The 15,753-nt window shown below is 42.5% G+C and overlaps 1 protein-coding gene across 3 annotated transcripts in view; it reads right to left on the bottom strand.

The window, feature by feature from the left end:
* Nucleotides 1-976: 976 nt before the first annotated feature.
* pigb (phosphatidylinositol glycan anchor biosynthesis, class B) overlaps nucleotides 977-15,753 on the bottom strand; it is a 38,704-nt gene continuing 23,927 nt past the window's right edge. For 2 of the 3 annotated variants that reach the window (XM_084307817.1, XM_084307818.1), the window contains exons 8-12: nucleotides 9,158-9,369; nucleotides 5,051-5,115; nucleotides 3,861-4,062; nucleotides 2,239-2,419; nucleotides 977-1,150 (exon numbers count right to left, since the gene is read on the bottom strand). In XM_084307817.1, coding sequence (XP_084163943.1) covers nucleotides 1,034-1,150; nucleotides 2,239-2,419; nucleotides 3,861-4,062; nucleotides 5,051-5,115; nucleotides 9,158-9,369 — 777 coding nt within the window. In that variant the 3' untranslated portion in view covers nucleotides 977-1,033. The remainder of the gene's footprint in view (nucleotides 1,151-2,238; nucleotides 2,420-3,860; nucleotides 4,063-5,050; nucleotides 5,116-9,157; nucleotides 9,370-15,753) is intronic. The other variant, XR_014619398.1, reaches the window with a different exon arrangement.

Consider the following 15,753-nt stretch of genomic DNA (forward strand, 5'->3'; position numbering starts at 1 on the left):
GTGTTCTCCTTTAACCCTTGTGTGGTGTTCTCCTTTAACCCTTGGGTGGTGTTCTCCTTTAACCCTTGGGTGGTGTTCTCCTTTAACCCTTGTGTGGTGTTCTCCTTTAACCCTTGTGTGGTGTTCTCCTTTAACCCTTGTGTGGTGTTCTCCTTTAACCCTTGTGTGGTGTTCTCCTTTAACCCTTGTGTGGTGTTCTCCTTTAACCCTTGGGTGGTGTTTGTGTTTGTTCTGGTGGAGCAACATTATTGGGATTTTAAAAGCCATAACAAGGAATGTAAAAATACTTAACAGATTAACTTTATCTCAATTACAAACAATCTAGACAGCATATATGGTTAATGCATTTACCTGCTAGATCACGTGTATGAATAAAAATGCTATTTGTTTTTTGTGATCAAATGTCTGTAAAAAAAATAAAAATCCATTATAATCTAGAAACATAAAGAACCCAGGTGGAGGCAGACAGTGAAGGTACATTTACACCTATAGTTTCCACATGTCTGGGGCCTGAACACCATGTAATATAAATGTAGGTACAGTTTCCACATGTCTGGGGCCTGCGTACCATCCATGTAATATAAATGTAGGGTTATTTTATGTGTTCACAGAAAAGGTCAGTCTCAGGTTAAACGGGTCCCACAGACCTGACGCCACACCAGGGTTAATGGCTCCCCCTGGTGGCCTGTATACGCCGCTACGCTGACCACCTTGTTTCTTATGCTTGTAGTTCGCTTTAGCGTTTAATATTCTTCTGTTTGTAACATTCTCAACTCCAGCTCATTCTGCAGGGGTGTGCGATTTCATTTGACTCCAGGTGAGTTGAAAAGGACAATTTCTGCTTTGTTTTTTTTGGACTAAATTGAATATGTTCATCTTGAATAATAAAGGCCTTTTCTTTCATGTTCGTCTGAGCTGTGGATTTTTTTTTATCAAAGATCAGAATACAATAAATTATTTATTTGAGAAGAAAATCCATAAACATTTATACAGATAGTCTGGATCGTAGGTGAAGATTCATTGTTTTTTTCTCTCAGCGCCGTCTTTCGTAAACCAATATGTGTCGTCCGACTCTGCCCTCTGGAACGTGAGTATGGAAGATCTCTGTTCCTCTCGCAAATCTGTTCCCCTCCAAGAACGGAGAGATGTCCTGTGAATATAGAAGCATCAGTGAGACGAGACAGTAACACACATTTAAAGCTGTTGAATCGACAAATCCATTATTCATAAAGTCCTGCACATAAAAATTTGTAGATATAGTGTACATAAAAAACGTTGGAAATTTTTTTTTCGTGCTAAGAGCAAAAGTCTACCAGTTTGTATTCAATGTCTTTAAACCAAGAGAAGGAAAGTATAATTTAAGAGGGTTATGTATTCTTAAAACATGTAAAAAAGTAAGAACTAATGTAAAAGCTAGATGTGTTTACATTTTGGGAGTTAAACTATGGAATAGCCTTAGTGACGGGTTGAAGTTGTGTACTTCTCAGGGGAGATTAAAAAAAGCCTTAAAAAGTCAAATAATTCAGGAGTACAGTTTTTTTTTTCTCTTATCTTGCAGCATATCTTAAAGGGGAACTATTTTACAATTTCTTTCACTATTTGGGCACTTTTACACAATTCCTGTGAGTCTATGGAACACCTCTGTAAGGTTTTTTTCAAAAAAAATGCATTGTTTTGTATTTCTAATCAAGTACTCAAAAACAGCATTTTTCGACCTCAAGATCTTAAGCCGTTTTGAGGCTGGGCTCTAACCACTGTGTGGCCTGGTGCCAACTGCCACATTATTATGCAGCTGAGAAATTTCTGACATCACAGATATGCACATTTTCAGATGACTCAGTTCAGTGAGGGTGAATATTGTGAGAGGAGAATTGGAAGAATGCGCCAATATGAGAATTAGAGACATAGATCCTATTAATATAAGTCCACATAGCTAGGAAACAATGCTAAACACTGAAAAAGGCCATTTATAAGATAGTTCCCTTTTAAGGTTTTTTAATATTAAAATATATTTAGTTTTTAAGAATTGTAAAAGATAGGCAAAAAATAAGCACGTGCTTCAGCCTATTCCTTTTTTTCGGTCATTGAGTTGGGATTTTGTGTGTGAGCTTACTTTGAATATGTACATTTGTGATTTTTTCTTTTTGTAAGTCCACACACGTGTGTTTTTAATTTGTTGTAAACAAAGACCGAAATAAACGATTCATTCATTCATTCATTCATTCATTCATATCTAACCTTTTCCAAAACGTCAAACAGAACCAAGTGTGTCGGCAGGGAGTCCTTGTAGGGAAACGAGGTCCTCAGCCACTGGAGCGGCTCGTCGAAGAAGCGCTCCGCCTCATCAGTGTAGCCCTGCTCGCCCGTCAGGTCCGGGGGGCACTCCAAGAACCTCATGCTCAGCGGACAGTGGACGTGGCTGGAAGGAAGCAGGAAGAACGGTTGTGGTGGTGCATTTGGGTCGTCTTTGTAACCCGGTATATTCATCACACGACCGAGTTACAGTCTATCAATCATAAGGCGACGGCGTTTGATCAAGTTGCAGAATAAACCCTGTTTATGATTTTCTTTCCCCACGCATACAAATGTGGAAGGTAACTCACATGCCACCACAACTTATCAAACCAGTTCATCAGAGCCTGAATTTACCACCAAGCCAGTTCATCAGAGCCTGAATTTACCACCAAGCCAGTTCATTAGAGCCTGAATTTACCACCAAGCCAGTTCATCAGAGCCTGGATTTACCACCAAGCCAGTTCATCAGAGCCTGAATTTACCACCAAGCCAGTTCATCAGAGCCTGAATTTACCACCAAGCCAGTTCATCAGAGCCTGAATTTACCACCAAGCCAGTTCATCAGATCCTGAATTTACCACCAAGCCAGTTCATCAGATCCTGAATTTACCACCAAGCCAGTTCATCAGATCCTGAATTGACCACCAAGCCAGTTCATCAGAGCCTGAATTTACCACCAAGCCAGTTCATCAGATCCTGAATTTACCACCAAGCCAGTTCATCAGATCCTGAATTTACCACCAAGCCAGTTCATCAGATCCTGAATTGACCACCAAGCCAGTTCACCAGAGCCTGAATTTACCACCAAGCCAGTTCATCAGAGCCTGGATTTACCACCAAGCCAGTTCATTAGAGCCTGAATTTACCACCAAGCCAGTTCATCAGAGCCTGAATTTACCACCAAGCCAGTTCATCAGAGCCTGGATTGACTCGTCTGGTTCAGTAGAAACGTCCTGGTATAGAAGTGTGTCCGCATACGTTTACCAGTGTACAAGGACGTCCCCAATGTCTACTTTACTGTGGCACTGTTCATTTATAGATTATGACTGGTAATTTATAGATTCTAAATGGTAATGTATTGACCTGTAGAATGGTGTGGAGTGGCACGACGGAGGTGTTGTGAGGACAGGTATAGAGTCAAATCAAATTAATCAAATCAAATGTATTTGTAAGGCCCAACAACACACGTTAATGTCCCCATGGGCCGGACACAAGTCAAGAAGAAACATCACAATAAATCAGGAACAAAACAAAAACACCATAAAGTCCAAAACATTTTAAATAAATGCAACACTCCCAGACATATCCCACGTGAAGGTAAGGAAAAACTCACAAAAACCTAGCAATAGGAAAAAATGCTCCACAGGCAGTGTGGAGGAGAGAAACCTTAGAAGGGCCATTCAAGGGGGGATCTCCCTTCTTAGATGTCGGTGATAGTAGTGTTGCAGACTGACAGTTGGTAAGCATGCACTCATGTGTGTAGTGAAACACAGATGAGTGCATGCAATAGCAACTGAACATTTTGAAACCTGTATGTAGAAGGTGTTGTGAGGACAGACAGGTACCTGTAGAAGGGTGTGGAGTGGCAGGGCATGAGGAACAGCACGGAGGCGTTGTGGACGTCGCACAGCGCCTGCAGGTGCCCCATGACGTCCAGCGCCCCCCTCTGGTGGACCAGGCCCGTGTACGCGGCCGGGAGCAGGTTGGCCGCCAACAAGCCGTAGGCAGCGGCTCGTCTCCACGTCTGAAGACTCGCCAGAGAGATCCCTGCGACGGACAAGTGGGACGTCAGATAGAGCAGGGTTTTCCCTAAACAATGGTATAGGGGCGCAGCGCCCCCATGTGGTTAGAAAATACATATATATATTAGTGCTGTCAAACGATTAAAATATTTAACTCGATTAATCGCATGATTGTCCATAGTTAACTCGCGATTAATCGCAAATTAATCGCATTTTTATTTAATTTTTTTTTTACCTTAAACAGATCTTTTTCAAGTTCCAAGTTTTAATACTCTTATCAACATGCGAGTCAACAAATGCTTGCTTTATGCAGCCATTTAACACAAAAGGATGACCCTCATGCATTGCAAATTTGCATCAAATTCAAAACAGAGTGATGCACAAAATAACTTAAAAGAAAATAATAATTTAAAACAATGAATAAAGTGTGCATGAAATAATAGGGGAAAGAAAACGTTAGGAACTTGTTACATTCACACACACAAGGGCTGATTAATCACACACCCCCCTCTCTCCCTCACACACACTCTCCCAGCTCTCTTTCTCTCTTGCCCCTTCCTCATCTCTCTCACCCCCCTCTCTCTCTATATCTCTCACACACACACACACACACACACACACACACTTCAGAAACAAACATAGTATCAATGAGAGCATCAATAATACATCTGAGTGAAGTCTAGTAAAAAAAAATTTAAATTAAAAAAGCTTTTTTTTTTTTTTTTTAGTTAATCTTGAGTTAAAAAAATTAGTGGCATTAATAGAATCGGGAGTTAACGCATTAATATCGCGATAACTTTGACAGCCTTAATATATATATATATATATATATATATATATAAAAGATTGCAGTGAAAGCTTGGGGCCAGTTTATACCTTACACACTGTACTTATATACATGATACAGCTTATACCTTATACACTGTACTTATATACATGATACAGCTTATACCTTACATATATCATGTAAAGTAAATGTCTGGCTTGTTATTAAAATGAGAAACAGAACTCACCACAGAACACCATACAGAATGGAAGCAGCGGGTAGATGAACCTGAACTCTTTGTGAGCTAGTAAACTGTAAATAAAAACAATACAAATGTTTACAATCTACTTTTCTTTACATGGTGTGTGTAACCATCTGTACGGTAACTGTAAGATAAAACATGGTGTCTAACACTCTGTAAGGTAACTGTAAGATAAAACATGGTGTCTAACCATCTGTAAGGTAACTGTAAGATAAAACATGGTGTCTAACACTCTGTAAGGTAACTAAGATAAAACATGGTGTCTAACACTCTGTAAGGTAACTGTAAGATAAAACATGGTGTCTAACACTCTGTAAGGTAACTGTAAGATAAAACATGGTGTCTAACACTCTGTAAGGTAACTAAGATAAAACATGGTGTCTAACACTCTGTAAGGTAACTGTAAGATAAAACATGGTGTCTAACACTCTGTAAGGTAACTAAGATAAAACATGGTGTCTAACCATCTGTAAGGTAACTGTAAGATAAAACATGGTGTCTAACACTCTGTAAGGTAACTGTAAGATAAAACATGGTGTCTAACACTCTGTAAGGTAACTGTAAGATAAAACATGGTGTCTAACACTCTGTAAGGTAACTGTAAGATAAAACATGGTGTCTGAATGAATGAATGAAAACTTTATTTAACAGATTGCAGAATGGGTACAATACAGTACGGCTCAATACATACAATTGTTAAGGGGATGCAGACCTGAGAAAGACGTTTGTCTTGTTTCCATCAGGGTCCCCCATTTTCAATTCATATAGACATATATGACATACATGACATACAGATAGTCAGTACTGCTACATCTATACATTTATGACATACCAGATTTGCAAATACAGTACTGTTTGTGATACAGAAGGAGTCAAGTCTAACACTCTGTAAGGTAACTGTAAGATAAAACATGGTGTCTAACACTCTGTAAGGTAACTGTAAGATAAAACATGGTGTCTAACACTCTGTAAGGTAACTGTAAGATAAAACATGGTGTCTAACACTCTGTACGGTAACTAAGATAAAACATGGTGTCTAACACTCTGTAAGGTAACTGTAAGATAAAACATGGTGTCTAACGCTCTGTAAGGTAACTGTAAGATAAAACATGGTGTCTAACCATCTGTAAGGTAACTAAGATAAAACATGGTGTCTAACACTCTAAGGTAACTGTAAGATAAAACATGGTGTCTAACACTCTGTAAGGTAACTGTAAGATAAAACATGGTGTCTAACCATCTGTAAGGTAACTGTAAGATAAAACATGGTGTCTAACACTCTGTAAGGTAACTGTAAGATAAAACATGGTGTCTAACACTCTGTAAGGTAACTGTAAGATAAAACATGGTGTCTAACACTCTGTAAGGTAACTGTAAGATAAAACATGGTGTCTAACTATCTGTAAGGTAACTGTAAGATAAAACATGGTGTCTAACTATCTGTAAGGTAACTGTAAGATAAAACATGGTGTCTAACACTCTGTAAGGTAACTGTAAGATAAAACATGGTGTCTAACTCTCTGTAAGGTAACTGTAAGATAAAACATGGTGTCTAACTATCTGTAAGGTAACTGTAAGATAAAACATGGTGTCTAACACTCTGTAAGGTAACTGTAAGATAAAACATGGTGTCTAACACTCTGTAAGATAAAACATGGTGTCTAACACTCTGTAAGGTAACTGTAAGATAAAACATGGTGTCTAACACTCTGTACGGTAACTGTAAGATAAAACATGGTGTCTAACACTCTGTAAGGTAACTGTAAGATAAAACATGGTGTGTCTAACACTCTGTAAGGTAACTGTAAGATAAAACATGGTGTCTAACACTCTGTAAGGTAACTGTAAGATAAAACATGGTGTCTAACTATCTGTAAGGTAACTAAAACTAAAACATACCTGTAAACCGCTATGGTCCAGACTAAAACTAAAACGTACCTGTAAACCGCTATGGTCCAGACTAAAACTAAAACACACCTGTAAACCGCTAGGGTCCAGACTAAAACTAAAACACACCTGTAAACCGCTAGGGTCCAGACTAAAACTAAAACACACCTGTAAACCGCTAGGGTCCAGACTAAAACTAAAACACACCTGTAAACCGCTAGGGTCCAGACTAAAACTAAAACACACCTGTAAACCGCTAGGGTCCAGACTAAAACTAAAACACACCTGTAAACCGCTAGGGTCCAGACTAAAACTAAAACACACCTGTAAACCGCTACGGTCCAGACTAAAACTAAAACACACCTGTAAACCGCTAGGGTCCAGACTAAAACTAAAACACACCTGTAAACCGCTAGGGTCCAGAGTCTCCAGACTAAAACTAAAACACACCTGTAAACCGCTAGGGTCCAGAGTCTCCAGACTAAAACTAAAACACACCTGTAAACCGCTAGGGTCCAGAGTCTCCAGACTAAAACTAAAACACACCTGTAAACCGCTAGGGTCCAGAGTCTCCAGACTAAAACTAAAACACACCTGTAAACCGCTAGGGTCCAGACTAAAACTAAAACACACCTGTAAACCGCTAGGGTCCAGACTAAAACTAAAACACACCTGTAAACCGCTAGGGTCCAGACTAAAACTAAAACACACCTGTAAACCGCTACGGTCCAGACTAAAACTAAAACACACCTGTAAACCGCTAGGGTCCAGACTAAAACTAAAACACACCTGTAAACCGCTAGGGTCCAGAGTCTCCAGACTAAATCTAAAACACACCTGTAAACCGCTAGGGTCCAGACTAAAACTAAAACACACCTGTAAACCGCTAGGGTCCAGACTAAAACACACCTGTAAACCGCTAGGGTCCAGACTAAAACTAAAACACACCTGTAAACCGCCAGGGTCCAGACTAAAACTAAAACACACCTGTAAACCGCTAGGGTCCACAGACTAAAACTAAAGAAACTTGAAAACTTGAGTCTCCAGACTAAAACTAAAACACACCTGTAAACCGCTAGGGTCCAGAGTCTCCAGACTAAAACTAAAACACACCTGTAAACCGCTAGGGTCCAGAGTCTCCAGACTAAAACTAAAACACACCTGTAAACCGCTAGGGTCCAGACTAAAACTAAAACACACCTGTAAACCGCTAGGGTCCAGACTAAAACTAAAACACACCTGTAAACCGCTAGGGTCCAGACTAAAACTAAAACACACCTGTAAACCGCTACGGTCCAGACTAAAACTAAAACACACCTGTAAACCGCTAGGGTCCAGACTAAAACTAAAACACACCTGTAAACCGCTAGGGTCCAGAGTCTCCAGACTAAAACTAAAACACACCTGTAAACCGCTAGGGTCCAGACTAAAACTAAAACACACCTGTAAACCGCTAGGGTCCAGACTAAAACAAAAACACACCTGTAAACCGCTAGGGTCCAGACTAAAACTAAAACACACCTGTAAACCGCTAGGGTCCAGACTAAAACTAAAACACACCTGTAAACCGCTAGGGTCCACAGACTAAAACTAAAGAAACTTGAAAACTTGAGTCTCCAGACTAAAACTAAAACACACCTGTAAACCGCTAGGGTCCAGAGTCTCCAGACTAAAACTAAAACACACCTGTAAACCGCTAGGGTCCAGAGTCTCCAGACTAAAACTAAAACACACCTGTAAACCGCTAGGGTCCAGACTAAAACTAAAACACACCTGTAAACCGCTAGGGTCCAGACTAAAACTAAAACACACCTGTAAACCGCTAGGGTCCAGACTAAAACTAAAACACACCTGTAAACCGCTACGGTCCAGACTAAAACTAAAACACACCTGTAAACCGCTAGGGTCCAGACTAAAACTAAAACACACCTGTAAACCGCTAGGGTCCAGAGTCTCCAGACTAAAACTAAAACACACCTGTAAACCGCTAGGGTCCAGACTAAAACTAAAACACACCTGTAAACCGCTAGGGTCCAGACTAAAACTAAAACACACCTGTAAACCGCTAGGGTCCAGACTAAAACACACCTGTAAACCGCTAGGGTCCAGACTAAAACTAAAACACACCTGTAAACCGCTAGGGTCCAGACTAAAACTAAAACACACCTGTAAACCGCTAGGGTCCAGACTAAAACTAAAACACACCTGTAAACCGCTAGGGTCCAGACCACCGCCACTAGCAGGATCCTGTATCTCTTGGAGGCCTGGGTGCACCCGTGCAGGAAGAGTGGCAGATGGGGTCCGATCACGGCGGGGAAGCCCTGCGTCAGGTACCAGTGCCAGGGGTGGCAGCCGTACAGCGCCGACACGTTGTGGAGCACGTTGAACCTCAGGAAGTTCCACTGCACTAGAGTCCACTGTGGGAAGAACCCCCAGAGAACCTTGTTATCTCCAAGGGGCAAATGAACCCATCTCAAACCCCGCCCTCTTTTCCTGATCCTCCAATCGCAACCGTTGCTTCCCTCTGACGAACACACCCATCCTACGCAGAGTGGGACAAACATCTCAAACAGGAAGTGAACTAACCTGCTTCCTTTACTCACATTATTTCCCCTTAACATTATTGAATAAATATTATTATATTATTGTTCCATATATATATATTTTTTTTTATTACCCCCCCCCCCCCCCCCTCCTTTTTCCGATTTTTCTCCCATCCCCCTGTTAGTCGTTATGCCAATTCCCAACCCCCTTCCTGGTTGTTGCGCACTCCCCCCTACTGTTGGTCCGGGAGGCCGGAGACTGTCACATGCTTTCCTCCGACGCATGTGCAGCCAGCCGGCAGCCAGCCTGGCCGCGCAGATTCTCACTGGGAGAGTGTAACGTGTGGAAGGTCGCACTACCTCTAACCAGATCCTACCCTCGCTGTGCAGGCGCCCCGACCGAACTGTAGGGGTCGCTGTCCAGTGTCCACAAAGCCCAGGACCAACCCACCAGCTTTCCCACCCCTAACACTGCCAATTGTGTTAGTATGAACGGCCAGCCAAGCTGATAGCAACGCCGAGAGCTGGGCTCGAACCCATCGTTGATGGCGAGCGCCTTTCCCACTACACCACCTAGCCGCCCTTTGTTCCATATGTTTAAACTTTTATAAATAAGAACCGAATGTCCATGGCAACGATGAGGCTTCCTTACGCTGAAGCTAAAAACTGACCTCTTCACCTTTGAACCCTTTCACTACCACTACCAAAGGGTTAACCCTTTCACTGCGACAATACAGAAGGTTAACCTTTTCACCGCCACACGACAAAGGGTTAACCCTTTCACAACCACACTACAGAAGGTTAACCTTCTGACTTGCAAAGGATGAAATATTGTATAGTGCAGCAATGCAAGTCCGATTCACAGTTATTGTTGTAATGTGGGAGTGGGAGTTATGTCACCGGGGGTGGGATGCGGGGGGGGGGGCAAGTTGATGTTCGTCGTTGAGCAGCCTGACAGAGAGAGAGGCTGTTGGTCAGTCTGCTGGTTCCGGACTGGATGGATCTGTACCTTCGACCAGAGGGCAGCAGTTGAAAGAGATGGTTTGCTGGGTGGTACTGGTCTTGTAAGATGTTATTTATACGCCGTAGGCAGCGGGAGGTGAAGACTGTGGAGATATCTGGGAGGCTAGCTCCCGTGATCCTCCTCGCAGCCTTGACCACTCTGTGGAGGGCCTCCTTCTCTGCCCTGGTGCAGCCAGTAAACCACACCAGTAGTCCGTACGTGAGTACACTCTCTACTGCGCAGTGGTAGAAGTTGGCCATCAGTCCCTGTGGGCTGTGGGAGTTTAGCCCATTTAAGCTTCCTAAGATAGAAAAGGCCCACAGCAGAGGCAATGCTGACCCCCCAGGACAGGTCATCAGACATTGTCACGCCCAGAAACTTAAATCGATGATCATCTCCTTGGTCTTCGTGGGGTTGAGAGCAAGGTTATGACCATCGCACCACTGCACTAGTCGCTCAACCTCCCTCCTGTATGAGGTCTCATCATTCCCTCTGATGAGGCCAAGCACTGTTGTGTCGTCTGCAAATTTAACTATGAGGTTAGATGGAGAGGAGGAACAACAGTCGTGTGTGAAAAGTGTGTAGAGAAGCGGGCTGAGTACACACCCCTGAGGGGCCCCGGTGCTAATGGGCAGGGTGGGGGATGTGTGCTTGCCAATCCTGACATGTTGTGTGCGATTTGTGAAAAAGTCCAAGATCCAGTTGCATAGTGTGGTGTTCAGTCCGAGTTTGTGCAGTTTACTGTGGAGCTTGTTGGGTAGAATGGTGTTGAAAGCTGAACTGAAGTCAACAAAAAGGAGTCTACCATATGTGTGCCTGTGCTCTAGATGTTCCAGCAGAGTGTGCAACACAATGGCAATAGCATCCTCTGTTGACCTGTTCTTCCTGTAGGCAAACTGGTTGTGGTGTAATGATGGCGGTACAGATTAACCTTCTGTAGTGTAGTAGTGAAAGGTTAACCTTCTGTAGTGTGGTAGTGAAAGGTTAACCTTCTGTAGTGTGGTAGTGAAAGGTTAACCTTCTGTAGTGTGGTAGTGAAAGGTTAACCGTCTGTAGTGTGGTAGTGTAAGGTTAACCTTCTGTAGTGTGGTAGTGAAAGGTTAACCTTCTGTAGTGTGGTAGTGAAAGGTTAACCTTCTGTAGTGTGGTAGTGAAAGGTTAACCTGTTGTAGTGTGGTAGTGAAAGGTTAACCGTCTGTAGTGTGGTAGTGAAAGGTTAACCGTCTGTAGTGTGGTAGTGAAAGGTTAACCGTCTGTAGTGTGGTTGTGAAAGGTTAACCTTCTGTAGTGTGGTAGTGAAAGGGTTAACCTGCTGTAGTGTGGCAGTGAAAGGGTTACCCTTCTGTAGTGTGGTAGTGAAAGGTTAACCGTCTGTAGTGTGGTAGTGAAAGGTTAACCGTCTGTAGTGTGGTAGTGAAAGGTTAACCGCCTGTAGTGTGGTAGTGAAAGGTTAACCGTCTGTAGTGTGGTAGTGAAAGGTTAACCGTCTGTAGTGTGGTAGGGAAAGTTTAACCTTCTGTAGTGTGGTAGTGAAAGGTTAACCTTCTGTAGTGTGGTAGTGAAAGGTTAACCGTCTGTAGTGTGGTAGTGAAAGGCTAACCTTCTGTAGTGTGGTAGTGAAAGGTTAACCTTCTGTAGTGTGGTAGTGAAAGGTTAACCTTCTGTAGTGTGGTAGTGAAAGGTTAACCTTCTGTAGTGTGGTAGTGAAAGGGTTAACCTTCTGTAGTGTGGTAGTGAAAGGGTTAATACACTTATTACATCCACACTATGATTGTTGTAAATGAGAGCTATTTTATTACACTGCTTTTATTGTCTATTTTATGCAAATGTTATGCCTATGTCTATTTTATGTCTACATTACTGCTGTGAAGCACTTTGGGCTGCACTTCTTGTATGTATGAAAGGTACTATATACAAATAAAGTTATTTATTATTATTATTGCTATTATTATTATTATTATTATTGTTGTTGTTATTATTACACAGAAAAGACATAGAAGACATGAGACGCCAACAGTTGTGATTGGAGGATCAAGAAAAGGGGGCGGGATTTGGGATAGGTCCATCGCCTCGTTGTCAACAAGAGTAGAAATGTTGAAAGGATACAGCAAGTAATACAGTAAGTAATACAGTAAGTAAGAACATGAGAATAAACACCATTGGGGGGCGGAGCTGAGCGATCATGGAGTAGACGTGTTTCACATGAGCTCCCTTCTACCGTGCTGAATATACGTTTCTCCCCATTAGTCTTTATTTTATTTTTATTTGTTTTTTATCTGTTTGCTAGGTCGTCGTGTTTAGTATACTGTCATCGACTTTTTTCGACTTTCTGCGATGACGGGGGTGGAAACCAGAGCCATGAGCGCCCCAACCAGCAAACCACCACCACCGGGCCTGGCCGCATCGTCGCCCCGGTGTCGGGGAGATAAGCGAAGCTGTGCTCTTGGTCATGACCAAGCTACACGCAGACTCTGAGGCACGCGTCGCTGAAGCACAGAAGAAAGTGTTGGCGGATTTTTGTGTCAACCTCCATCGTGAGATATCAGAAGAAATACGTCTGGCGGTGGTCCCGCTGACAGACAGGATGGAGTCGATTCACGCTGCCTCATCGGCTAATGCTAACGAACTAGCCATGCTAACGACGGAGGTATCATTACAGTGCGAGAGGATGGCGGGTCTCGAATCCGCCCTGCTGGCTAGGCAGGCTGAAGTCAACAAACTACAGTCGGCAATGGAGGAGATGCAGTCCCGGGATAGACGCCACAACGTCAGGATTGTTGGAGTACCGGAGGCCAGCGGTGAAGGCCGTCTCTCTGAGACCATGCCCGAACTGCTGCAGAAAATACTAGGGACGGACGTCCTCCCTTCGCCTCCTGTCTGTGAGTCGGCCTACAGAGCGGGCAGGTTTTCTCCCGGCGTGAACAAAGAGCCGAGGCCCATCATAGTCAAGCTGAACAGGCTTCAGCAGAGAGAACTCATCATGCGGTCGGCTCGCACCAGAAGGGGTAATCTGAGGCTTGGCGATCACAAAGTGGCCATTTTCGAAGACTTTACGCCGGAGGTTCAAGCACAGAGAGGCGAATACAAGGTGGTCCTGTCTAAGCTATGGAAACTAGGCCTGAGGCCCACGTTATTCGCTCCCGCGAAATTATCTGTGTTGGAGAAGGTCGATGGTCAGCGTTCATTTTGGTCGTTGGCTAAAGCGAAGGAATATCTCGCGGGGATACCCGAGACTGTTGCTTGATATCTATGTCGGGTGAGTGACTTGGCGGTGTGGGCCTATATACATTGATTAGGCCGACTATTCACAAATACTTGCTGTCATGCCCAGACATGCTAACTGCCCACTGCCCATCCAACTAGCGGGGCTTCCCAATGACTTCTGTTACTTGCTAAAGCTGACCTCATGGTCGTACTTGTGTATCGCCTCTTTGGAAGCTAACGAGCTAGCTGAACAATGTACATAATAGGCTAACGTGCTATCCGGATTCATCACTAGCTTACGCGCTAGCCTCGGGCTAGCTAGCGGGCTTCGTCTATCGTCTGCGCTGAGACATTCGAGACCCGTTAATGGTTACGTATTTTGGTTGCTGTTGCTGTTCAAAGGGACATTGGTTTGCACAATTCAAGAGTGATCGGGTCCCTAACTAACTTCTGGTATGCTTTTATTTTTATATCCAGGTTGTTTTGAGCTTTGGGATCCATAGTAGAAGCCAAGGTCGGTTGAATATGCATATACAATATATGATAACAGGTTGGGTCGGGTATGGCTTGCACTTCATGGCTATATGGTTATATGGCTTGCACTTTAGCCATGACCCTCTTTTCCTTTTTTTTCTTATTGTCGCTGTTTTTATGTCATCTGTATGCGCAATTTAAATGTGATCCGATTCTACCTTGGACTAACTGCCGATATGCCTTAATTTTGTTTTGAATTTTCCGTGATCCATTTATGCTATAACGACATTAATATGCAGACTCCAAGGTAGATGGTTACAGGGTTGATGTTGAGTAATTATATAATAATGGCTAATTTTTCCATTATAGCTGTCATGTTAGGGCCAAGGCTCACGTTGGCTCTCGACCGAATATACATAAAATATGTGATAACAGGCTGGGTCAGGTTTAGCTTTGCTTGCACTTTAGCCATAAACCTCTTTTTCCTTTTCCTATTATTGTCGTTGTTTTAATGGCATTTGAATGAGCAATTTAACTGTGATTCGATCCTACCTTAGACTAACTGCTGATATGCTTTGATTTTGTTTTGAATTTTCCTTTATCCATTTATACTATAACGTTGCAACATTAATATGCAGACTACGAGGTAGATGGTTACAGGGTTGATGTTGAGTAATTATATAATAATGGCAAATTTTTCCATTATAGTTGTCATGTTAGGGCCAAGGTTCACGTTGGCTCTCGAACGAATATACATAAAATATGTGATAACAGGCTGGGTCAGGTTTAGCTTTGCTTGCACTTTAGCCATAACCCTCTTTTTCCTTTTCCTATTATTGTCGCTGTTTTAATGGCATTTGAATGAGCATTTAACTGTGATTCGATCCTACCTTAGACTAACTGCTGATATGCTTTGATTTTGTTTTGAATTTTCCTTTATCCATTTATACTATAACGTTGCAACATTAATATGCAGACTACGAGGTAGATGGTTACAGGGTTGATGTTGAGTAATTATATAATAATGGCTAATTTTTCCATTATAGTTGTCATGTTAGGGCCAAGGTTCACGTTGGCTCTCGAACGAATATACATAAAATATGTGATAACAGGCTGGGTCAGGTTTAGCTTTGCTTGCACTTTAGCCATAACCCTCTTTTTCCTTTTCCTATTATTGTCGCTGTTTTAATGGCATTTGAATGAGCAATTTAACTGTGATTCGATCCTACCTTGGACTAACTGCTGATATGCTTTGATTTTGTTTTGAATTTTCCTTTATCCATTTTTATGCTATAATGTTGCGACATTGATACAGACTCGGAAGAGGATGGTTACAGGGTTGATGTTGAGTTGTTATATAATAGTGGCTATTTCTTCCATTATAGTTGCCTCATGTTAGGGCCAAGGCTCACCAAGGTGGTTTTCGACCGATATCTATATCTTTATTGAATTTGATTTTAATTTTTGTTTATTGGACTAGTGGGGGTTTAATTAGGGGTTTATTTAGAGGGGGATCGGAGTGGAGAACGTCTTATAGGGTCCATGACTCCAGTGGGTAATGAGAGGAAGATGACCAT

The sequence above is a fragment of the Notolepis coatsorum genome, assembly GCF_963971535.1.
Source record: "Notolepis coatsorum genome assembly, chromosome: 2".
Taxonomy (NCBI): Eukaryota; Metazoa; Chordata; class Actinopteri; order Aulopiformes; family Paralepididae; genus Notolepis; species Notolepis coatsorum.